The sequence below is a fragment of the Condylostylus longicornis genome, unplaced genomic scaffold (assembly GCF_029603195.1).
Source record: "Condylostylus longicornis isolate FDR11 unplaced genomic scaffold, ASM2960319v2 ptg000105l, whole genome shotgun sequence".
Classification (NCBI taxonomy): Eukaryota; Metazoa; Arthropoda; class Insecta; order Diptera; family Dolichopodidae; genus Condylostylus; species Condylostylus longicornis.
Window position 1 is genome coordinate 246,589 of NW_026578073.1, and position 26,813 is coordinate 273,401.

Consider the following 26,813-nt stretch of genomic DNA (forward strand, 5'->3'; position numbering starts at 1 on the left):
CGGAAAAAACTGTTATGTCTATTTGGACGACATTATAATTTTTAGTACAAGTAAAGAAGAACATTTCGACGCGTTAACCAAAATATTAAGCAAATTAAGGGAAGCTAATTTAAAAATACAACTCGACAAGTGCGAATTTATGAAGCAGGAAACTGACTTTTTGGGTCATGTTATTACAACAAGTGGCGTTAAACCTGATCCCAAAAAGTTGGAGGCCATAAATAAATTTCCAATTCCACAAACTGCAAAACAGATAAAATCATTTTTAGGTCTTGTGGGGTACTATCGGAAATTTATTAGGGACTTTGCAAAAATTGATAAACCTATGACAAATTGCCTTAAAAGGGGTAAAACTATTAACATTAATAACCCTGAGTACAGAGAATCTTTTAATAAATTGAAATTATTAATTACTACAGAACCTGTCTAAGCCTATCGCGATTTTACGAAAAAATTCGTTTTAACTACTAATGCCAGCAACTTTGCGATTGGTGCTGTCCTCTCGCAAAACACCCATCCTATTTGTTTCGCCTCACGTACCTTAAATGAGCATGAGTGCAATTATTCCACCATAACAAAAGAGCTATTAGCGATAGTCTGGGCAGTAAAATATTTCCATCCTTACCTGTACGGTAGAAAATTTACGGTCAAAACAAATCACAAACCCCTTCAATGGCTACATAATTTGAAAGAACCGAATTCAAAATTACAGAGGTGGAAAATCAAGTTAGAAGAATATAATTTTGATGTTGAGTATGTAGCAGGTAAAGAGAATAAAGTAGCTGCTCTGTCAAGAGTAGAAATTTATGTAAATGAGGCGGAGGTTGAAGAAATAAGATCAACGGATGCAACCATCCACTCCGCTAATGACGATAGTATTGACTATATCCCAATTTCAGAATCTCCATTAAATTTATTTAAGACACAAATCATAATAAAAATAGACAAAAACGAAAAAATTAAGGTACAAAAAATTTATAATAGAACTAGAAAAACTTTTACACATCCTAATCCCAACGAACAATTCTTTATAAAACTATTAAGGGATCATATTCCATCCAAAGGAATAGTTGGAGTAATGATTGATGACCTTGAAGTGTATAACATATTCCAAAATACCTACGTAAAACATTTCTCCAAAAACAAGCTGTTAAAATTAAATAAATGCAACTTTGTACTGGACGATATAATAGACCGCTATGAAATACACGAAATTATTCTCGACCAACACATAAAAACGAATCATAGAGGCATTAATAGTGTATATCAAAGTCTCAAAAATAAATACTATTTTCCCAAATTCAAGTTAGAAATTCAAAAAATTTTAAATAATTGTTATGTATGTAATTCGGCTAAGTACGAGAGACACCCTCCTAAATTACCTTTTAAAATTACTCAAACACCAGATAAACCGCTAGAAATTGTACATATGGACGTATGGTTCCCCAGTGAGAGAAACCCATTTTTAACTTTTATCTACAAATTTTCTAAACATGCTCAAATTTTGCCCTTGAAATCTAGAAACTGGCTATATATCAAAAATTATTTTATGCAATACATAGCCTCTTTTGGTAAGCCTAAGTTAATAATTACAGATCGTGAAGGAAGTTTCAATAGTGTAAACTTTATAAATTTCCTCAAAAATGAAAACATTGACATACACTTCACTACACCCAATAACCATAGTAGCAATGCCGACATAGAACGGTTTCACAGTACGCTAAATGAACATATGAGAATATTAAATGTAGTTGAAAAAGAACAGGCAACCCCTTCTGACGAAGATCCAATTTTAAAAAGTTTAAAGATTTATAACGAGACAATACACTCTGCAACAGGTAAAAGACCTATTGACTTTATTAACGGAAATATTGACCCAAGTACTCATCCTATGATTAAACAGAAAATGGAACATTATAAAAGAAAAATAATTACCAGATGTAATAGAACAAGGAAACCAACCAAACCTTCAAAATATTTAAAATTAAATCGAGTTACAAAATTACAACCATATTTTAAAAAAGTTAATGCTGAAAGTGTAGGCGAAGACCATTTGAAAATTAATAATGAAAATTTACCGCGATATAACAGTCAGTTCAAAAAACAATATAAATTCGAAAGTAGGTAATTAGATATAATTAACTTTACTCGTAGGAATTACACTTCTTCTTCTAATATTATCACTGGGTTACGTAACAACACAATTAATAGAGATAGATGAAATAAATACTGGTAATGGTTATACTTTAATCAGAGAAAAGCAATTACAGGTAATCGAACAATACAAACGGATTTTCCACATAGTAAGTCTAATTCAGTATGAAGAATGTATAAGAAAAATAGAACTAAATATTGAAGAAGTTTCACATAGAACAGAAATGCCCATGATTGTCAGTTACAATTTAAGAAAACTGAAAGAAAAATTCAACAGAATTTGTTTAATATAGTAGGTCATGGTTTAAAATTCTTAACTGGTACTATGGATGACTCTGATAGAAGAGAAATCCAGCAACACTTTGTAACAATAGAACAAAACGAAAACAATATTATTGAAAATTTAAATAAACAAGTTTCGATTAACCAAGAAATATCAGACCAAGTAAAAAATATAACAATATATCAATTTAATTCAAGATCAAATTAATGAAAAAATAAAAATTTGGAAAGTAATATTACGAGTATTAAAGTCAGTAATGACTTAAAATTTCTGTATATTATGTATGAAATAAACGAAAATATGAAAATTTTAATTAAATAAATTTCACACATTAAAGAGATAGTTTTTAGTAGCAAGCTAGAAATTTTGTCACAAAATATTCTAACAGAGAAAGAAATATTAGAGAATAATGTAACAATGGAGGTATTGCCATATATAAAGAGTTGTGTTTTATTTAAGGAAAATTTAATAGTCTTCGTGATTTCAATTCCTCAATTCACTGAAAATAAATTTGAAAGAATTCTTCTAGAAAAAATTCCAAATAAAAATGGGAATTTAGAACTCGACACAGATGTTAATAAAATAATTATTTCACAACAAGAAGTTTTTGTAGATTCCGATAAGAAATACATTATGAAAAAAGACTTAATTCAATTTAAAGACTCATGCATTTCCAACTTAATTAACGCAGGAAAAATGCACTGCAATTACCACAAAAATACTACTGAAGAAGTCAAACTAATTTCAACCGATATTATAGTAACAAAAAATTTAAGAGAAACCACACTTTTTAACAATAGCGGACTTCAGCAAATAATAAGAATAAGAGCCAATAACATAATTAAGTTCAATAATTGTAAAATTTTGGTAGGAAATTACTCCTTCTGGAATAAAAAAGAGACTTATTATAATCAAATATTACCAAATATCGAACGTAATATAACAGTTCAAGAAGTAATAAATAACTTCCATTTAAACCATCTTTTCCTTCGAAACATAAATAATACTGAACGTATTAAAATGATAACAAATAGTAGCACGTGGGGATGGCACACAAGTATAACCTCCGATGTGATAATTATTATCATCATCATAACTTTAAGTTTCTTCCTCTTCTTGTCAATAAAAAAAAATTTGATGTGGTCAGCACATAACCGACCGCATTGTGTATTGTCTAGTTAAATGAAAGTGTTACAGAATATTATAAAAATGTCTGTTAAATACTTCTTTCCAATTTTTAGGACATTAGTAAGCTTACAGTTAACATACTTAGAAAAATGTAAATTTGGCTCTTAGTAGAGTTTCGCTTTGTGCTACCCGAATTCCCTGAAATGCTCGCCAGTTAGTTTTGGTAACAACCAGAACTCAAATATCAAATTTCAAGAAATTCCATCAATTTGTTCTGTGGATATGGTGAAAAATGTAAAATCGGCCCCCAAATCAGTTCTCGAGCCCTGATCTTTCCAAAAAAGTTATATGTTCATTGCTTTAATATGAGGAATTCATATATTAAATTTCAATGAAATCGGTTGATTATTTCTCTTTATATACACAAAAGTGTATGTTTGGCCCGTAGTAAACGTCTAGTAAATTAAATATGTAATGGGCCGTAGTAAATTTTTAATATTTTTTCTCACAAATATCAAGCATTACTACTCGTAGAATGCTACATTCTAGTTTTTTTCCCTTTTATTTTTTTTTACCTAAAAACGCCGAATATGCAAAAATGTATAATTACCTAAGTTTTATTATAAACATGAGTAACTTTTTATACCCTGCACTTCGTGAAGGGTATATTAACTTTGGTATGGAGTTTGTAACTACTTGAAGGAGTCATCTGCGGTATGGACATATATATATATTCTTGCTCAGCGTAAAATTCTGCGTTGATTTAGACTTGTCCGTCCGTCCGTCCGTCCGTCCGTCCGATCGCACGATAACTCAAAAACGAATAATGCAATCGACACCAAACTTTCACAAGTTGCTTCTTTTGTGCCAAGGACGAACCCTATTGTTATTGGACCAATTCGGACAACGGGTTCGGGTAGCTGCCATACAACTCAAAGAGTTTATTTTAATTGTTTCAAAAACTAATAAAGGTACAAATATAAAATTTTGTATACATGTGTCCAATTATATTCTACATATGCTCTAAAAATTTTAATGAGATAGCTGGACCGGTTTGGGTGGCTGCCATACAACTCCAAAAGCTTATTTTAAATATTTGGAAAAATAATAAAGTCAGATTCATGAAACTTGGCAGTTGTGTGTCCAATTATAGGTCAAAGATATTTTTGAAGTTTTGGTGGAATTGCTTGACAGGTTCGATACAAGTCCAAAAGCTTACTTTAAATAATTGAAAAAATAAAAAAGTTAGATTCATGAAACTTGGCAGTTGTGTGTCCAATTATAGATCAGATATACCTGCGAAGTTTTAGTGGAATTGCTTGACAGGTTCGGGTACCTGCCATACAACTCCAAAAGATAATTTTAAATATTTGGAAAAATAATAAAGACAGATTCATGAAACTTGGCAGTTGTGTGTCCAATTATAGGTCAAAGATATTTCTGAAGTTTTTCTGGAATTGCTTGACAGGTTCGAGTGGCTCCCATACAAGTTCAAAAGCTTATTTTAAATATTTGGAAAAGTAATAAAGTTAGATTCATGAAACTTGGCAGTTGTGTGTCCAATTATAGATCAGATATATTAACGAAGTTTTAGTGGAATTGCTTGGCAGGTTCGGGTACCTGCCATACAACTCCAAAAGCTAATTTTAAATATTTGGAAAAATAATAAAGTCAGATTCATGAAACTTGGTAGTTGTGTGTTCAGTTATAGGTCAGACATATCCGTGAAGTTTTTATAGAATGGTTTCACAGGTTTGAGTAATTGCTATACAACAATGAAAGGTGCAGGGTATAATTCAATCGGTTCATACCGACTGAAACGTTTTTACTTGTTTTTCAACTGATATTGTTACAGTAAAAATAAAGCACATGTTAGAATATTTTAAAGATTTACTTTTTTAGTCTTATTTCGGAGTCATTACAGTAAAGTTTGTTAAATAAAATTAAGGAGTATAAAAGTTGTCAATAAGAATAATAATAAAAATAATAATAATAAAAAGAAAAAGAACATTAATAAGTGGAACCTATTTATAACAAAATAATAATAATAATAGAAGTTTAATTTTAATAATATTAGAATTTTTTAAATAAAATCAAGAAAGTTAACCACACTGAAAAATTTTTGTTGTTTTAATTACAAACAAAAGAAAAGCGCCTAACTGAATAATAAAAACTTTAGTTTTGAAACACAAAAATTAAATTTGAAATAATAAAAAATTAAATTATATATATATTCTTGCTCAGCGTAAAATTCTGCGTTGATTTAAACATGTCCGTCCGTCCGTCCGTCCTTCCGATCGCACGATAACTCAAAAACAAAGAATGCAATCGATACCAAACTTTCACAAGTTTTTTCTTTTTTGCCAAGGACGAACCCTATTGTTATTGGAGGAATTCGGACAACGGGTTCGGGTAGCTGCCATACAACTCAAAGAATTTATTTTAAATATTTCAAAAACTAATAAAGGTACAAATATAAATTTATATACTTGTGTTCAATTATATTCTACATATGCTTTAAAAATTTTAATGGGGTAGCTGCACCGGTTCGGGTAGCTGCCATACTACTTCAAAAGCGAATTATTTATATTCGGCAAAATAATAAAGTCAGATTCATGAAACTTGGCAGTCATGTGTCCAATTATAGGTCAAATATATTTCTAAAGTTTTAGGGGAATTGCTTGACAGGTTCGGGTACCTGCCATACAAATGTAAAAGCTTATTTTAAATATTTGGAAAAATAATAAAGTCAGATTCATGAAACTTGGTAGTTGTGTGTCCGATTATAGATCAGATATATTTGTGAAGTTTTGGTGGAATTGCTTAACAGGTTCGAGTGGCTCCCATACAACTCCAAAAGCAAATTTTTTATATTCGGCAAAATAATAAAATCAGATTCATGAAACTTGGCAGTCAAGTATCCAATTATAGATCAGATATATTTCTGAAATTTTAGTGGAATTGCTTCACAGGTTCGGGTACCTGCCATACAACTCCAGAAGCTAATTTTAAATATTTGGAAAAATAATAAAGTCAGATTCATGAAACTTTTCAGTCGTGTGTCCAATTATAAATCAAAGATATTTCTGAAGTTTTGGTGGAATTGCTTGACAGGTTCGAGTGGCGCCCATACAAGTCCAAAATCTTATTTTAAATATTTGGAAAAATAATAAAGTCAGATTCATGAAACTTGGCAGTTGTGTGTCCAATTATAGATCAGATATATTTGCGAAGTTTTAGTGGAATTGCTTGACAGGTTCGGGTAGCTGCCATACAACTTCAAAAGCAAATTATTTATATTCGGCAAAATAATAAAGTCAGATTCATGAAACTTGGCAGTCGGGTGTCCAATTACAGGTCAAAGATATTTCTGAAGTTTTGGTTGAATTGCTTGACAGGTTCGAGTGGCTTCCATACAAGTCCAAAAGCTTATTTTAAATATTTGGAAAAATAATAAAGTTAAATTCATGAAACTTGGCAGTTGTGTGTCCAATTATAGATCAGACATATTTGCGAAGTTTTAGTGGAATTGCTTGACAGCTTCGGATAACTGCCATACAACTAAAAAAGCTAATTTCAAAAATTTGGAAAAATAATAAAGTCAGATTCATGAAACTTGTCAGTTGTGTGTCTGTTTTAGGTCAAACATATCCGTGAATTTTCTATAGAATGGTTTCACAGGTTTGAGTAATTGCTATACAACAACGAAAGGTGCAGGGTATAATTCAATCCGTTTATACCGACTCAAACGTTTTTACTTGTTTTTATTTTAGTTTAATTATATAATAATTATGCCTTCTGATTTTAGTTCTAAACATCCATTCTAATAATTTTAGTTCTTGTAAGTTTTCTAGTTGTAGTAGTTTTTCATTTTTGAAGCCGCCGGTGAACAAAGCCATTTTAAAACCTTCAAAGAAGCCCGTTCCCTCCACTGCGAGCCAAAATTACTGCCATGGCAAAAGTGCCTTGAACTATTGCATCCAGCCTGCCTGAGTCTGATGGCACGGCTGACCACCAAATTAGCGATATGAAATCCCGCCGGAAACAAATGAAGGTCGAATTTAAGACCTCAATAAAACCAATGAACGCAGTCCTCTGAACCCTACTCATCTTGGTACTGTTATATGCCTTCTCCTTCGCTCTACTCTCGTGTAATTTTGCTCAAGATATAGTTGAGTCTATTCTTAAAGATATGCTCGGTCCTTTAAATTTTTTACCCTTGGAACTATGGCTAGCTCTATCGGCTTTCGGTTTTAATTGATTGTTGCTGCGACAACGTTCCCTGACTGGATTCGTTGGCACATAACTCGTTGGCGTTAAGATTAAATTATGACAAATTGGAATTTTAGCAATTTTGGTAACTTAAATAAATGGGAAAATTATACATCACAATGTTCCGAATTGTTGTTACACAATGTTAGAATATAACAAGAATTCAGAACATTGTTGTTGCACAGCATTCTTCTTTTCAAAGGCAAGCGAGAAGTTGTGTTCATTGCCATTTTGTAACAATGAATCATAATACAAGTGCTATTATGATTATATAGATACCACCTATTTCAGTTATCCTAATGATTGACGGACTAGTATAAGCACAAAACCCGAGTCAGGTGTCACCCCACACCTGACACCAAGTTTCAGTATATTGAATTTGATTTCTAATATAGAACTATAATTTTTTAGTAACCCCTGCATGGTATGGCTATCTAATTTTGCATCACTAATGCTGTTTTCTAGTTCTTTAGCTGTATCTTGATCTAGGATATCAAAATGAATATTTCACAGCTGCCCAACAAAACCGAATGGTGATCGACGTACTAATTCTGATAGCGATCCATCACCAGCTTTATATTGAAAAAGTTCGTTGCTTTGCTCTAGCAGTAAGACCCGCTCAGAAATAAGGAGTGCCTGGTGGAATAAAATTCCATTAAGTTGATTGCTCTAATATAAAATGGCCCAATTTCTTGTTGGTTGTTAAGTAGTTGTATGCTTCTACAAAGTTGGTACCACTGTCGTTGTAAATATGCACCACATTTCCTCGGCTTGCAATAAATCGTTCTAATACGGCAATAAAGGCTTCCCTAAACAGGGCTAATCCGACTTCATAATAAGACGCTTTAGTTACGAAGCGGCAGCTGTGACAGAAGGTGACGGTTATTTGTAGCTTTGGTAATGATGAGAATCTTTCAATGGAAAGAGTTTTGATAGGTGTTCTTGTTGACGTATGGGAACTAATTTTTAACTAACTGTTTTAATTAAAGTTCCTTGTCAATCAAATTTATTGCATCATTATGTTGCCATTGTAGTCCTGATTACCACAGTTTGTTTTCAATAAATTGTTTCGGCCAGATTTCTCACGACGCTAAATCATTCAAAAATCACCAAGGAAGGTTATTTGGCATTATGTTAATACAGCTCAAAAGCCCGCTTGTTTTTAACCCAATTGCTGCTGAGACAGTTTGAGCATAAGTTGTGCCTTCTTACTGCTGGTAATTTTTGATGAGCACATTTTGCGCTGCTCTTTACAAATTGGACACTTTTTACCTTCATCACGCTGTGATACATCTGATTGCCTGGTTTTTCATGTTTTACTTTTGTTGCCGGACCGTAACATAGCTGTGAATTCTGAGATTTTCTTGGTGCTTGAAGCCTGTTGCTTTTAAAGTCTTAAAGTTTCTTTATCAATTTTTTGTAAGATTAAAAAACTACTTATAGGTCCCCAGGAATTACTTTCAATATCTAAGTTCTTTGTAGCACAAAGACATTCTTTTGTAGCACCCAATATGCTTTTTAATCTAGCTGATGTTTCATTATTTAGATGGAGTGGAGATAGCAGCTTACTGATACATGTTGAGAAGAGTATTTAGGTGTTGTTCTACCTGGTTTTTATATATTCCCAAGCAGTGCCGGATTTTTGTTAGTTAGCAGCAGATGTTTTATTAAACTCATTGGCTCTGGCGACAGTAGATTTTTGAGGCAATGGTATTTTTAAATGTTATCCAATTGGCAATGTGATTGTATAAGCAAAAGCAATAGCCAAAAAGAATTCATTGAATAAGTGAAAAAAGTTGGTCCATACAACACAGAAGCCATCAAGTTGAATTATGCTGTCAATCAAGTTGATTTGCGGTAGTTTTACCCGGTTTTCTTTCATTTTATAGACTCGCCACATTGTCTTTGTTTCTGCTTATGCTCTCTAATTTTTTTCCTCTCACCGCCTCAAATTGGATTTTTAGGTTAAATGTGCAGTAAAGCTGACAATACTGATTGACACAGAATATTGGGTGTCAAATTGGTATTAAACGTCAGGTTTAAAAATAAGAACAAATGTTAATGAATAAATAAAAATGGAAAATCTTGAATAAACAGTACATACATGTTCAATATCACAACGTCAAAAATTACGATCCGTATTGTTTTTTGAAACTGCGAATTATTCTGGCACTCTAGCTCAAGACTAAAGGCGGTTAAAACTGTTTTCTTTACAATATAGAAGCACCCTTATTCTAATTCTAGTTCATTTGCGGCATGGGAAATGATGTCATCCAATATGTTTCAAGATACTGCATGGACGCTGTAACAAAGTCCTTTTATTGCATGCATTCATTTACTTCATTTACAACTCGCTATATTTTATTCTTCACCTTGTTATAATATTCAGTTTTGAAATATGAATGATCAGTGTTTCATAGTTTCCATATTCTGCTGATTTCTAGATCTTTCTTGAAGTTAATCAGTAACTTTTCGATTTCTTCTCCAAACTCCTTGTGTTTGGCAGCAGTTTTATCCAGATTTAAATTTTGCGACATTTTTTTTTTTGTTCAGCCCTCACAATGTTAGATAGTTTAAATGAAAAACCTTCCTGTTAGTTTGGAGTTAACTAATTTATTTATTAAAAATCTGACATACAAAAATTATACTACTTAAAATTAATTACTTCCCGCAGAAATAGACATTCAATTTTATGCGTTTATAACATTCATTATTTTCCCATGTTAACTTACGTATAACATCGATTTCAAATTTACTTAAGGTAAAATTAACAAATAAAAAACATGTACATAGTTCTACTCCCACTAAAATAGTAGCCAAAATGCGAAAGTTATGAATTAGAAAATATTTATATTAAGTAATTATAATATTTGAAAATACATGCGCGTTAATATTAAATTAAGACATATTTTAAAATACCAAATATTTTGGTATTTTAAAAAAATGTATTTTAATAAAAATAATAATAAATAAAAAATAATAAAAAAATATAGAGTTTTGAATAATTGTTGTTACACAACAATCTTCGTTTTAGATTTTCCACTCGATCATGCTGATAAGGTTGAACCTACCAGATACTTCCGAATGGCAGCATCCACCGACATCGCTCTCAAGTTCATCAGTCTTATTCAGTTCCCCCACCACGATAACATAAAATTAAATTAAATGAGGCAGTTCGATATGAATGTTCAATTAGTGTATTTGAGGAAAATAATAGTGCTATTACTAGCATTTCTTATGACTTTACTTGCTCACTGAAATTTCGGTTAAATCTTCATCTTAGTTTTTCTTTGCGAGACTTGCCACTATTTTCATGATCGTGACAATTTTGCATTTGAACCGATTTCTTCTATTGAAATATTAAGGCTCATCATTGGTTTAAATGATTCAAACTTTTTAACATTAAATTTTGGATATACTAATAACAAACTTCGGAATGATATGTAAATTTAAATGTTTATGATATTCCTTATTGAATGATAGGCATTATAATATTAGTAACTGTTGACAAATTTCCATTCTGTTAGCATTTTCAATAGTTTTTGAAAAAGTTGTAATAGCTAGAATGCTTATAGTTATAGAGCATATATAAATATAACATAGTTAGAAAGAAGAGCATAATAAAGAAAATTATTTTCATGATAGCAAATTCGGCTAAGGTAGATCTACCAAAAATGCTCTGCTAAAATTCTGTGAGAATGTTCTTTTTCTTATTTATGTAAATTTGATTTTTCAAATTCAATTCAAAAGTACACAAAATAATTATATAGAATCTTATTTGTTTGGTGCAACCCTGATGAATCTCATAACGGATAGTAATCATGATGTTAAACTTCTAAAATTTTCATTTGAGAATCATAAATTAATAGCAAGTTCTAAACCAAAAATAATATTTTGTAATTTAATTAGGCCTAGTTCTGCAGTATGCGATATTTGGTCCATTCTTCTTCGTGCAAAAAATTTCTTTGAAAATCTAATCAATTTTCTTATAATTTTTAGTAAAATTATATAAAAGATTGTTTCATTATTTATATTGTGGATGATTCTAAAAATTTATGAATCTATTGATTGTTCGCAATTTCTATAACTTGATAGAAAATGCTGCTCAAAAAAGATTTTATATTATTGTCTTTTTTATTCTTAAATCCAGCATGGACTATACAATAAAATTTACCTTTCATTGCTTGTGCAGTAACATATTTCTACCTGTTTCTATCTGTGACATGGGTAGCCTCTATATTACTTTTTCCTTTTGTAATGAACTTGCCATATTACCACTCAGACATTTATATTATTACAAAGTTTTGAGAATTTTCTCTGTATAGCTGGCTTACTTAAGGAATTTTTGTACTCTTTACAACATCATTACAAGTTGCCTCGCAAAACTTGTGTGATATTGCTGTTATTCCTTTTAGTTCTAAGATCTTCATGTTGTTCTTCCTGGTTCTATGGTATTTTACAGTAACCTATGAAATTCGGTAGGCTGCTTAACTCTATTGTGATTTATTGAATTATGCAGAAAAATGTATCTCTAAGTCAATTCGATTTTTGTGCATACACTTAAATAATACGTAATTATTTGGGTTATTTGAACAAAAATTTATTGAACTTAATTAAAGGTTTGAAGTATGAAAAAATATAGTATTTTGCCAGGCGCCTCTATTAATTGAATTAAACCTTCCATTTCAGAATCTAATAGGTACTTTCTTTCAAAAATTTTAAAATATGACGTAATTTTAAAATATATAATAATATAGAGGAAGGGTGAAAAGTCTCGACACTGCCAGACAAAAGGCAGTACTGTGGAGCTTTAATCCACTAAAAAACACCCTCCCCAAAATAAAGTATACAACTAGTCGGAAACGACTAACCATTAATTTTGGTCAATTTTTTTTTATTATTTACCAGCTTTTGATATGGTACAATAGCGTACTTAGTACGCTATTGTACTAAGTACGCTATTGATATGGTACAATAGCGTACTAAGTACGCTATTGTACCATATCAAATTGTTGTTCCAAATTAAAAACATTAAACTAACTCGAGAGGTCTTGTACGTTTAAGTCTCCTAACAAAGTTTTTATTGCCAACCAATCGAACCGCCTCGATGTTGACATGATTGGATAAACGAATTTTGTGATTGGCTAGTTTTGAAATCTTATATTAATAATTCTTGAATATATTAAATATGAGTCTGCGCAGCGCAAGCCCATAACCGAATACCGTAAGCCCAGACAGCCTTAAATATTTGATTATATATCAAAACTTTGTTGTATATTGTCAACGAGGAACGCCTTCGAAAAAGCCATTCAAACTTTATTCCTCCTCGAGTTGAGATCTCTTTTTCTTTATATGGTCCTTCTATCTGAGTCTTGCGTCCAATGGCCGCCGTGTTTGCGAACGGAATTAAGACGCCATTTATCCGAACTGAAAATAAATTGCCAATTTTCCTATTAGTGAAATTTACGTGTACTGATTCCACCTCGTTAAGTTTTATATTCCACTTTCTAGTCCATTTTTAATATTTCATCACTGGTCCTTTGCAATTTTTGTGTAGATTCATTTTCATTTCGTCCTAGTGCGATAACTGCTGTATCATCAGCAAATGTAGCTGTTGTTACTCCTTCCGATTCAGGAATATCACACGTGTATAAGAAGCATAATATTGGGCCCAATATACTCCTTTGTGGTACCCCCGATTTGATACCCTTAAGCGAAGGGTACTCTCTTCCTGTTTAACTCGAAATACCCTATTAGTCAGGTGAGATTCGAGCAGATCAACATACTGCCTTGGTAGTAATCGCATAAGTCTTTTTATTGATCCACAATGCCAAACCTTATCGAAGGCCTGGGCTACGTCCAAAAATATGATCGAACATATTGTTTTTCCTTCCAGTGAATTTTATATTAGGTCAGTTATTCTACAAATCTGATCTATGGTTGAGTGATTCCGGCGAAAACCAAATTGATGATTCGGGATTAACTTTTTACTTTCAATTATAGGCTGAAATCTTCTCAATGAAAGTTTCTCTAGCAGTTTTGAAATCATCGGCAACAATGAGATTGGTCTATAAGAAGTCGGCCTGTCTATAGGTTTGCCAGGTTTGTAAATAATTATCTCTGCTACTTTCCAAATTTCAGGCACGTAATTGAACCTTATACACGCATTTATTAGGTGCGTAAGCATCGTTATACCCCTTTTGGGTAATTCTTTCAAAATATCGGCCGTTATTAGATCAAATAGTGGGGCCTTTTTAGGTTTAAGAGTCCTGATTTCTTCTATAACATCTCTTTCCTTGACAATTGGAATAGTCACGCTATCCCCAACAAAAGCAGATTCCTAATTTTCATACACTCCCTGACTGTCATGCGGACAGAATATATCGGCCAAATGATCCGCAAACGCATTTGCCTTGTCCCTGTCAGTTTTTGCCTTCGTTCCATCTTTGCTTTTAATAGGAGCGAGATGTTTGATAGGTTGCTTCATTTTGTTCGTTGCCCTCCACAGTGAGTAATTGGTTTTCTCACACACCGTCAAATTTTGAATTAGCAGCCGAATCCTCTTTGTATTTTCTAATACTGTGTCTTAGTTGCTGCGATTCACGATTACATCTGGTTTTATCAGTAGAATCACGCGTTTGCTGCCACCTCTTTCTCGCCCGCCTGCTTTGTCTTACTTTTGCTAGCATATGTGGGGAATAGTTAATGCCACCCCTTTTAATAACATTAATTTTGAAACTACTCCAAGCCGCATTTTGAATAATTTTAGTAAAGTTTTCGGCCTCCTCATCTATGTGCTGGGTCGTTTTTATTCTTTTCCTTAGGTCTAATTGTCGTTCAATCTCTAAACGAAATCTTGACCAATCTGTAGTTCTATTTGTCAGCGCAGTATTCGTTCTTTTCATTATAATATTTTCCTTAAGTTTAAGAATAACCACCGAATGATCGGAGTTAAGATCATAGTTATCATGTACCTCAATGAAGTTTTTCGCAATCCGTTTTGTTATGAAGAAATCTATTAAATGTGGACACTTATTAACATCGGTTAGCCAATACCTTGGCTTCGCAGTAGAGTGAAAAGGCCACCCCGCGCCGTCAATTGCTATCCTAAGTTCTATTCCTCTAGTTGAAGTATGCCTTGAACCCCAATCAGTGTGCTTGGCGTTAAAGTCATCCCCCAATATAAATCTATCGCCTAGGTCTGTTAGAACGTTTTGAAACATTTCTACCGCTATTTTAAATCTGGGGTGACAATGTAATGCAGCCACTATAAATTTTTGCTTAGTCGAAGTGATCTGAACCGCCGTCATTTGCATTCCCTCGGCTTTCGTCTTGTTCAGATCACAATGCACTGTATTTTCAATCATTATTATCGCTGTTCAGCCCTTCGCTATATTTCCAGGGTGGTCAGAGTTGTAAATTCTATAACCTGGAAACCGAATCATGCTTCTTAAAGTCATATGTGTTTCAGTTATGAGGCGTCAAGCAAGCCCTTTTTATTTGCAATACCATTGCTACGAGTATTCCATGTTGCTATTTTAAAATTTAAAATCATTTACCAGGTTTTTCGGTAACTTTTTTCCTGCCTCTCTAAAATGCTCGACCTCTGAGAGATTTTGTCCATCATATCTAGCATGTTTTGCATCATATTTTGCATTTTATACAAAACATTCACGCCACTAGACCTTGTTTTATTGCTCGTGCCACTGTCATCGGTTTTAGTTTGGAGAACGTCCTTGTATGTTACATCTTCTGATACTATTCTCGAAGTGAATTGCCTCGGTGGCCGGTCAGAATTCTTCTTCAAATTGTTGTTGCAGATCTGAGCACTTTGCTGCAGTACTTCTTGGCTTACTACAATCTTCAGTCAACTGCCTACCTGCACATTTAACACAATTTGATTCTCTCTAGCATAAAATTAAAGGAATGCCTTTGCCATACCTTTGACACTTTTTACACTGCGGAATGGTCCTCTCCTTTCTAAGTGCTTCTATCTCCTCGTCATTTGAGAACGTTAACATAAACAACGGTGGAGGCACCATAACGTTTTTTCCATTTCCTTTTATTTTTTTAATTTTATTGGTTACATCTAAGATCTTGTAACACCTAGAGCTTAAGTCTTCTTTTATATCTACCAGTTTAAAAACTGGAGTGAAGATTTCTTACCATAACTTTTATTGGTCTGGCTTGTTTGTTTTCATAGTTACGCCATTCTAGTCCAGATCCATTTATGGCCTTAGTAAGATTCCTGTAATCCATTTCGGAATTTAGTTATTCATAATTTTAACCTTATAATTGATGTCCTTATTTTTTAATGTTGACTCTATTGACCACATTACTTATGACTACTGGAGGCGGCCTAAAGTTTTTCGTGACATCGCCTCGATTTTTAGAATCAGGAACATCCGCTTTCTCAGCGTTGATCGTCAACTGGACCTCTTTCGGAGTAATTCTTTTTTTACTGGAATAAACTGTTGAATAGACTTCTGATATTGACGTCACCTGTTTTGCTTGTGGTGTAACGTCTTTTTCTTTATGAGTACTATCATCAGACTTGTTGTTTGTAATTTTCCTATGTTTGTCTTTCTTAAGCTTGTCGTTCTCAGTCATCAGTTGAAGAGCCTCGTTTTTCAAATCTCCACAGAGCTGTTCTAGTTAGCTAATCCTTTTATGTATGTCAGCATTCTGATCATCACTTTTTTGGCTTGAGCTTTACTCATGTTTATATCCTTATTGGTTTGTGTTTTCTAAAATTCGTACATCAGATGTAGGTGGCGAACGCCAGGTTCTCGCGCTCTTCCTGAACGGATCAATCAAATGCAATACATGGCTCTCCCCAGATTCCGCAGAGCCGACCTCCGAAGATCGTGGATTCTCCAACGTAGTAAGATTACCACCTAGGGTACTAAATCCTTTTGTTTTCTCCATTACAGAAATAATTCATGTTTGCATTTTATACCTCCGGCCACGATCCAAAAACTTCCATCCCTCAGGTCAGAGGCAGACCAGGGAGCCGCCGATTCTAGGTCAGACGCTTCTGGATTTACCGCCCGCGTGCTTCGTAACCAACAACAAAAAAAAATAAAAAAAATATTTCAATCGGCATACTTCGAAACATAAAATATTAAAAATTATTTTTGTTTTTTTTTCCGACTCAAAATTTCGAAAAATAATTTCAGCTTGGAGGCCTGATAGATATATATGGCATTATGAACATACATATTTCAAACATATGACATAAAACTTATTATAAATTAAAATTTTAGTAATATTCTCTAATAAATTCTAAAATAGAAGTGCTATTGTAGTTAATTAGTGGGAAAGTTATTTATTACAACTTATAATATTACATTTGCTATTTCAAAAATAAGAAATATTAAATCGAATTATTGAATAATAGTTTCATCGAAATCAAAAGGGGAAACAAAAATGCGCATAACTATGTTTATGACCAATTAAAAAATTTAATTGAACAAAACTTCAATTTGCATTTTTTGCTTTTAAGTATGCACATTCAAAAGCACAATGTATATTATTTAATTCATAATGTATATTACTTAACACATCGTTGATGTGTTTTAAATCATTCTCTATTAGGTGTCTCTAACGTACTACAGTAATATTGCACGAAGATCCAAATTGTGACTAAGGCAAAAAAGAAGAAAAATTTTTGTACAAAATATTTAAACCTTATATTGAGAATATTGCTGAATGTGAAATTAAAAATACTTGCTTGCATTGTATCTTTTCTATACCATGCACCTAAAAACTATACATAAAAAAAAAATTAAAAATATGTGAGTTTCCCATTCACATACAGAGTCATCTATTAAGCTTAATAAAATATGTATACGACTTCCTGTTAAAGAGATATTGAAATGGAAGATAAAGTTAAGTATATGAACACAAGAAACAAAAGAGAAAAACCATTTCTATAAATATGATTTTTGTATAAAGTATAACATAACCGTGACACTTGGGTAAATACATACTCGTACATACATATATTATTAGAACAAAAAGAAATTTTTCTTAAAGCAATACTTTTTTGGAAATGTTTTATTTTCTGCTAAAGACAGCTGCTGCTGTAATTAGAACAATTCAGACATAATTAGAGTATGTCTATCAAAGTATATCATATCTACTAATAACTGTATTTCTAATTATAGAATTCATTGGAAATTTAAATGTACTTTTGTAAAAAAATAAAACTCTGAAAACAGTTTCGACTCCAAGTTCGTACGACGTCGAACCTATTTTCTATAATTGTACTAGTCATTCTAATTTTAAACCCAATAGTTCAATAGTCTTCATCAAACTTCCCCAATTTCCCGCTTCGTTCCACAAATATTAATTTTAATTACTAGATATAGCAAATTAAAATTAATATTAGAGGAACGAGGTAGATTTAATACTTAAAATGAATTTTTGGAATAAAAATTTCAATTTGAATACTAATACAAAACTAATTTCCCACAATTTTGTTTTTTATAGATACCCGTCATTCAATAATACTAACAATTTTGTGGATTTTTTATGTTCAACTGAACTTTATTGGTTTTTATTAGATGTTGTCCCATGCATTTCACTAGTTGCTAATATTTTTTATTAGTTTTAAAATTTAAGTTTGAAGCTAGCATTACCTATACGCTGCAGTTATTTTTCTTCCTGAATTTAAAAATTATAAAAAAAGATAGATTCAAAATTAGTTACTGATAATTTTATTCTTAGCTTACTTTGTTGTAACTTGAACTATATAAAGAATTTTTTCAAGAAAAAGGACCTCAATAGCTGCCCCAGAAAAGCGATCATTGGAGGCGTATTTTGCAGTTCAACCAAGACCGTCGGGGGAAAAAATAGCAGCTATTGCAGAAAAATTAGATTTAAAAAAAAATGTTGTAAGAGTCTGGTTTTGTAATCAAAGGCAAAAACAAAAAAGAATGAAATTTGCAGCACAGCACTGACAATCAAATAATTTCCATACTCAAATAGGTGTAATTACAGGTATAACAACAAAATTTGCAGGTTCTGGAATAAATTCCAATTACGGATATTGTTGAAATCAAAGCGAATTAGAGAAGTGAAATCAAATTCTTCCAATTGTGAAATAAAGAACAAATTCTTGAAGAATTAACTTGTAAAAAATACAATGGGTATTGCGTTTTATTATGTTTTATATTTTACTATGCAATTATTTTTTAGTGTATATACATATAAAATACAAATGCAATATACTACAGAAAATGAACAAATATATATGTAACATAACTTAAAAGTATTGAGCTTAAGTGGTACTTAATTAACAATAAAAATGTTGTATCTTATTATATTATAAATTTCCTATTTCTAACTTGTTTTTTAAATTTACACATAAATTGTATTATTGGAAAACTGTAATTTCGTTTTAATAAAATCTTAATTATTAGTTCCAAGCATAATTAAATTAAGTTTGTTGCAAACTGAATAAAAATTATTGTTTTAAATTTCAAGGGTTTCAATTTGTTTGAAATTTTCATAAAATTTTTATTTGTTACAGAGTACAGAAATCAGTTTTTTATGTTGTTCGTAAAAACAACAGTTTTTAATTATTGATGGATTTGAACTAAGATACAAATGTAAATAAAAGTAAAAATTTAAATAAGAATCGGAGAGCATTTACTTTGTCTTTTAGATTATTTAGCTTGTTGCAGGTTATAAACATAACTGACGTTGAAAAAAATGCTATAGGTTGTGGTATTTTTAAAATAAAACAATGCACTTAACAACCTTCCTGCTCGGTAAGTACAATATCTAACAATTGCTTTGCATAAATAGTTTTCTATATTAATTTGGACGAAACTGTGTTTCATTTTAAATTACGTTGTAATAAAACACGGATTTTGTAGATAATTAAGAGTTCTTTAATTAGATTATTTCAGTATGAAATCTAAATTAACAATAAATAATATAGAGGTATAAAAAGTGTACTGATAATATACCATTATATTGTAAATTATGTATAATTACATATCATTACAATGCTGTCAAAGCCGTAACATAAAGTGCTTTAAGTACTTTTATTATTTCAACAACATCCTAACAATTTTCTTAAAATATATTACAGCAGAATCTCTAAGCCTCTCAATATAGCTGGATATTTTCCTTCATAAACTTAATAAAATTGATGCAATTAGGTGCTTTGACAAGGGTTGGAAAGAGTCAGTTGAGTAGGTTCAATAAAGTTTTATAAAGACTTTACAATGCATTTTGAAGAATACAGTTCAAAAATATTTAAAAAAATTAATTAAGATAAAAAAAGTCAAAATATATTATTAGTTCTTTATGTTCTTCAGGCTTTGTGTTAATATTTCTTTGTACTCGTAATTTTATATTTACTATATTTTTCATTTTTTATTTTTATTTATAAACATCTTTATAACTAAACAACCACGGCTGATAAATTGCAAATGATTATGTTTCTAGAATAAACTGAGTTATAATAAAGGCAGAAAGAAACGGAAAGAAGTAGAGTAATTTGTGATGGCCGTACGAATACATGTTTTTAAAAGTCGTATGATAATAATCTTTTAGAAATCTTGTCAATTCTAATCAACATACTATGCATCATTTGCATAATGTCTGCGTCAGTTTTTTTCATTTGTGTGTTTTTTTGCTCAGGTTCCTTATTATTGTTTTATCTTGTTTTGCTTTGAAGGGCCTGTGAACAAGATACTCACTTTAACACTTTACTAGGTGTTGCTATTCTGGCTATTTTTGGAGTTCTTTGCTCATTAAGTTTGACTTGATTTTGTTTGGATTTATTCTTTTTTAATCTTCCCTCTTGCAATTCTCTTACAACCAAACAACCTCGATAGCTAGCAGGGTGAGCCTCATTGCAGTTCGATCATTTGATTGAAAATTATCCTTCTTGTTGCACTCTGCTGTCATATGATTATCAACACATTTTTCCCATTTAGCCTCTCTTTGACAAAATTTTGTGTGTGTCCAAATTTCTGGTATATTTTGTATTGCGGAATGGACTTGCTGCTTCTAAGAGCTTCAATTTTTACTATCATGTGTTGTAAGTATTCTATTTTATAGATTTTGGTTATCTCTTCCGAATAGTCCGAAGATAACATAAAAAGCGGAAGTTTTTCTTATATATGTTTCCAATTTCTTTTCTCCTTTTGATTTTATTTACAACATCTAGACATTTAAAGCCTTTGCTAATAAATTCATTTTTTATATCCTTGGGCTCATACGATGGATAGAGATTTCCAGCCATAACTGGCGTTGCCAGTTTATTCTCACGCGTGTGCCACTCCAATCTAGCCTTATTTATAACTTTTGTTAGCAATCTGTATTTATTTTAATTTTCCGCATTTATTTTAATTTTTATTTAAATTTTCCGCATTTATTTTAATTTATTTTAATTTTCTAATTAGTCATTATTTTCGCTTCTTGGCATTATTCTGTTTTAGGATCCAGTCAGCTTCTCTAGCCACCATTCATCTCTAGCTTCTTCCACGTCGGCTTCATATGCAATAACTTTCGCACCTTCACTCTTATTTTCTGTTGATGCAGATTTTATTTGATTTTTTAAATTTACATTCTCTGCTTGTAATTTGTAGATCTCGTTTTGTAACACATCACAAAGACTCTCTAACTCGGTTATTCTCGAGTGTTTTGTATCCAATTTACTCTCCTATATAAGATGCTTTCTAATATTACCCTGTGCGGCTGAATTTTCCTAACGTGTGAGGCTGAAAATGCTAGGAAATGCCCTCTGAAAACATCAGCTCTGCCAACAAATCCCACTCTCACTTCCTAGAAGTTAGGTAAGCTAGTTATCTGCCGAGTGTCTCCTGGGCAACTTACTTAGTAAGGCTGAAGAGAGCGGGTGAAAGCGCGTACCCAGCGCTTAATCCGGGTTTCGTTGGTTAGGAAGCGCGCGGGCGGTAAATCATAATAATAGGGTAGAAGAGGCGGCTCCCTGGTCTGCGTCTGATCCCTGAGGGACGGCAGTTTTTGAATCCTGGCAGTAGGTATAAAATGCAGAATTTAATCATTTGTGCAATGGACAAAACAAAAGGATTTAGTACCCCAGGTGGTAATTCAACTACGTTGGAGAATCCACCCTCTTCGGAGGTCGGCTCTACGGATTCTGGGGAGAGCCATTTATTGCATTTGATTGATCTATTTGGAGGAATGCGAAAACCCGGCGTTCACAACCTACATCTGATGTGCGGATTTTAAAAAAGAATTAAAATATAGAAGGTGGACTACCGAACACTCAAGCTCCACAGACCAATAAGGATATAAACATGAGTCAAGCTCAAGCCAAAAAAAGTGATGATCAGAATGCTGACATATTTAAAAGGATTAGCCAACTAGAACAGCTCTCTGTCGTTTTGAAAAACGAGGTTCTTCAACTGAGGGCTGAGAATGAGAAGCTAAAGAAAGAGAAACATGTGCAAATTACAAACAATAAGTCTAATGAGAGTAGTCATAAAGAAAAAGACGCTGCACCATAAGCAAAGCAGGTGAGGTCAATTTTGAACGACTACTCAACAGACGAGGAAGAACTCGCCAGAGAAACAGATTAGATCCTAAAGTAAAAGAGGTCCAGTAAAAAAAGAAAAGCGGAATCATCTCCGGAAGAGGTTCGGGTGACGATCAACGCTGAGAAGGCGGATGTTCCTGATTCTAAAAGTCGAGGCGATGTCACGAAAAACTCTAAGCCGCCTCCAGTAGTCATAAGTAATGTGGTTGACTATAATCAAATAGAGTCAACATTAAAAAATAAGGACATCAATTATAAGGTTAAAATGATGAATAACAATCAATTTAAGCTTATTGTAAACTCCAAAATGAACTACAGGAATCTTACCAGGGCCACGAATGGACATAGAGTAGAATGGCATACCTATGAAAACAAGCAGGCCAGACCAATAAAAGTCATGGTAAGAAATCTTCACCCCAGTTGTAAACCGGAAGATATAAAGGAAGGCCTAAGGGTTACAAGATCGTAGATGTAACCAATAAAATTAAAAAAATAAAAGAAAATGGGGAAAACATTATGGTGCCTCCACCGTTGTTTATGTTAACATTCTCAAATGAAGAGGAGATGAAAAAAATTTATGAAATCGATCAGATAAACAGGATGAAAGTTAAGATAAAGGTACTTTGAAAGGATAGGACCATTCCGCAGTGTAAAAGTTGTCAAAGGTATGGGCATACACAAAAATTTTGTCAGAGAGAACCGAATTGTGTTAAATAATGCAGCAAAGTGTTCCAGTTGCTTGGAGGCCCATCCAGCAAACTATAGGGGATGCCTTGTAGCTAAGTAACTGCAAAAACGTAGAAATAAGAAGAGCAACAACAACTTGAAGAATTCTGAACGGCCACCGAGGCAATTCACTTCGAGAATAGTATCAGAAGATGTAACATACAAGAACGTTCTCCAAACGAAAACTGATGACGGTGGCACGAGCAATAAAGCAAGGGCCAGTGACGTGAATATTTTGTATAAAATGCAAAATATGATGCAGAACATGCTAGATATGATGGACAAAATCTCTCAGAGATTGAGCATTTTAGAGAGCGAAGCGAAAAAATCGAAAACCAAAAGACCTGGTAAATGAAGGCACGAGGTAATTTTAAAATAGCAACATGGAATTGCAATGATATCGCAAATAAAAAAGACATGCTTGAAGTTTTTCTACGTACACAGAATATAGACGTGTGCCTCGTAACTGAAACACATATGACTTTAAGAAGCAGAATTGAGTTTCCAGGTTATAGAATTTACAACTCGAACCACCCTGGAAATATAGCGAAGGACGGAACGGCGTAATAATAAAAGAAAATGTGGTGCATTGCGATCCGCACGAGATGCAAACCGAGGGAATGCAAATGACAGCGGTTCAGATCACTTCGACTAAGCAAAAATTTATAATGGCTGCATTATATTGTCATCCCACATTTAAAATTACGGAAGAAATGTTTTAAAACGTTCTGACAGACCTAGGCGATAGATTTATATAGGGGGGTGACTTAAACGCCAAGCACACTGATTGGGGTTCAAAGCATACTTCAAGTAGAGGAAGAGAACTTAGGATAGCAATTGACGGCGCGGGGTGGCCTTTTCACTCTACTGCGAAGCCAAGGTATTGGCCAACCGATGTTAATAAGTGTCCAGATTTAATAGATTTCTTCATAACAAAACGGATTGCGAAAAACTTCATTGAGGTACATGATAACTATGATCTTAACTCCGATCATTCGGTGGTTATTCTTAAACTTAAGGAAAATATTGTAATGAAAAGAACGAATACTGCGCTGACAAATAGAACTACAGATTGGTCAAGATTTCGTTTAGAGATTGAACGACAATTAGACCTAAGGAAAAGAAAAAAACGACCCAGCACATAGATGAGGAGGCCGAAAACTTTACTAAAATTATTCAAAATGCGGCTTGGAGTAGTTTCAAAATTAATGTTATTAGAAGGGGTGGCATTAACTATGCCCCACATATACTAGTAAAAGCAAAGCAGGCGGGCGAGAAAGAGGTGGCGGCAAACGCCTGATCCTACTGATAAAACCAGATATAATCGCAGCAACTAAGACACTGTATTAGAAAATACAAAGAGGATTCGGCTGCTAATTATATTCAAAATTTGACGGTGTGTGAGAAAACCAATTACTCACTGTGGAGGGCAACGAACAAAATGAAGTAACCTATCAAACATCTCGCTCCTATTAAAAGCAAAGATGGAACGAAGGCAAAAACTGACAGGGACATGGCAAATGGGTTTGCGGATCATTTGGCCGATATATTCTGTCCGCATGACAGTCAGGGAGTGTATGAAAATGAGGAATCTGCTTTTGTTGGGGATAGTGTGACTATTCCAATTGTCAAGGAAAGAGATGTTATAGAAGAAATCAGGACTCTTAAACCTAAAAAGGCCCCACTATTTGATCTAAAAACGGCCGATATTTTGAAAGAATTACCCAAAAGGGGTATAACGATGCTTACGCACCTAATAAATGCGTGTATAAGGTTCAATTACGTGCCTGAAATTTGGAAAGTTGTAGAGATAATCATGCTGCACAAACCTGGCAAACCTGTAGACAGGGCGACATTTTATAGACCAATCTCATTGTTGCCGATGATTTCAAAACTTCCAGAGAAGCTTTTATTGAGAAGACTTCACCCTATAATTGAAAGTAAAAGGTTAATCCCGAATCATCAATTTGGTTTTCTCCGAAACCACTTAACCATAGATCAGATTCATAGAATAACTGACCTAATATAAAATTCACTGGAAGAAAAAACAATATGTTCTATCAAATTTTTGGACGTAGCCCAGGCCTTCGATAAGGTTTGGCATTGTGGATTAATAAAAAAGTTTAGGCGATTACTACCAAGGCAGTATGTTGACCTGCTCGAATCTTACCTGACTAATAGGGTATTTTGAGTTAAACAGGAAGAGAGTACTCTTCGCTTAGGGATACCAGGTCGGGAGTACCACAGGGGAGTATATTGGGCCCGATATTATACTTGCTATACACGTGTGATATTCCTGAATCGGAAGGAGTTACAGCAGCTACATTTGCTGATGATACAGCAGTTATCTTGTAAAATGAATCTACACAAAAATTGGAAAGGACCAGTGATGTGGAATATAAAACTTAAGTTAGAAAGTGGAATATAAACTTAACGAGGTGAAATCAGTACGAGGTGAAATCAGATAAATTATTTTCTAAGACTTAAGAGTTTTTCGTTTGCCCAAATTAATTTTGTGTGTTAACAACTCTCTCCAGTACTCGTATGTCCCCTGTGCTCATTATGGTCCTCTTCTTGTGCACTGTTTCAGTCTCTTCAAAGTGTAAAATAATTATTCGACCGCACAATAGTTAATAGTTCTTCTTCAATTGCTGAATATTTTCTTTCATGTTCATTTAAGGTTCTACTAGCAAAACACACTGGGTGTACCGCACCGGTGGTATTTATATTAGCACCCGCTACTAGTTTAAATATTTTATTGAATTCATTGTATTTAGGTATAGGAGATTCAGTTATTAATTTTTTCAATTTTTCAAACGAATTTATGTAAATGGAGTTAACTTTCACGTTTTTCAAAAGATATTTGAAATAGTCATAGACTAGACTCCCTTAGAATGATCACGAATAAATTCTCGGTAGTATCCAGACATACCCAAAACTGATTTAATTTGCTTTTGAGTTTCCGGTAATTTCAGGTTACGGATATCCTCAACTTTCTTGGGATTAGATCTAACTCTTTCGTGTGTTAGAATATGGCCCAAATAGTCAAAAATCTAATCTTAATTGAATTGAATCTTAAGATTGAATTCACGTAAATTGCTAAGAATTGATTTTATACTATTAACATGTTCAGCCTAACATGTGGTTAAAAATAAATATGTCGTCGAAATAAACGACGCATATTCCGTTAATGAAATCTTTAAGAATAGAGTTCACTGGGCGACGAAAAGCTACTTGTGCATTTCTCAGCCCAAAGGGCATTCTCATATATTTGTAATGCCCTTGAAGAATAGAAAAGGCAATTTTCTTTCTAACCTGCTCCTTTACCAAAATTTGGTAAAAACCCTTGACAAAATCAAGAGTAGTAAAATACTGTGTTCGGCCAAGTTTGTCCAATACTGTTTCAATGTTTGGAATGGGAAACTTGTCGTCAACCGTAACTTCATTAAGTTTACGGTAGTTGATCACAATCCCCCACTTTTTCTGTCCCGAATTGTCAGTCATTTTAGGGACAATCCACAAAGGACTATTATAAGGCGGATCACATTCCTTTATAATTCCCCGCTTGAGCATATCAGATATTTGTTTCGATATCTCCTGTTCGTGAATTTGCGGGTGCATATATATTTTGAAACATATTGGCCTTTGATGTTGAACATGGGTAGTGCTATTTAAGTTATCACCTTCTTTAAAGAAGAAATCCACGTA

General features: G+C 32.9%; 1 protein-coding gene across 1 annotated transcript in view; it reads left to right on the forward strand.

Moving 5' to 3' along the window:
• The window catches only part of LOC129614165 (inhibitory POU protein), a 190,282-nt gene extending 171,063 nt beyond the window's left edge, over positions 1 to 19,219 (forward strand). Inside the window, exons 5-6 of the mRNA XM_055528584.1 lie at positions 18,612 to 18,735; positions 18,842 to 19,219. Of these exons, the coding sequence (XP_055384559.1) occupies positions 18,612 to 18,735; positions 18,842 to 18,847 (130 nt within the window). The 3' untranslated portion in view covers positions 18,848 to 19,219. The remainder of the gene's footprint in view (positions 1 to 18,611; positions 18,736 to 18,841) is intronic.
• The last annotated feature ends 7,594 nt before the right edge of the window (positions 19,220 to 26,813 follow it).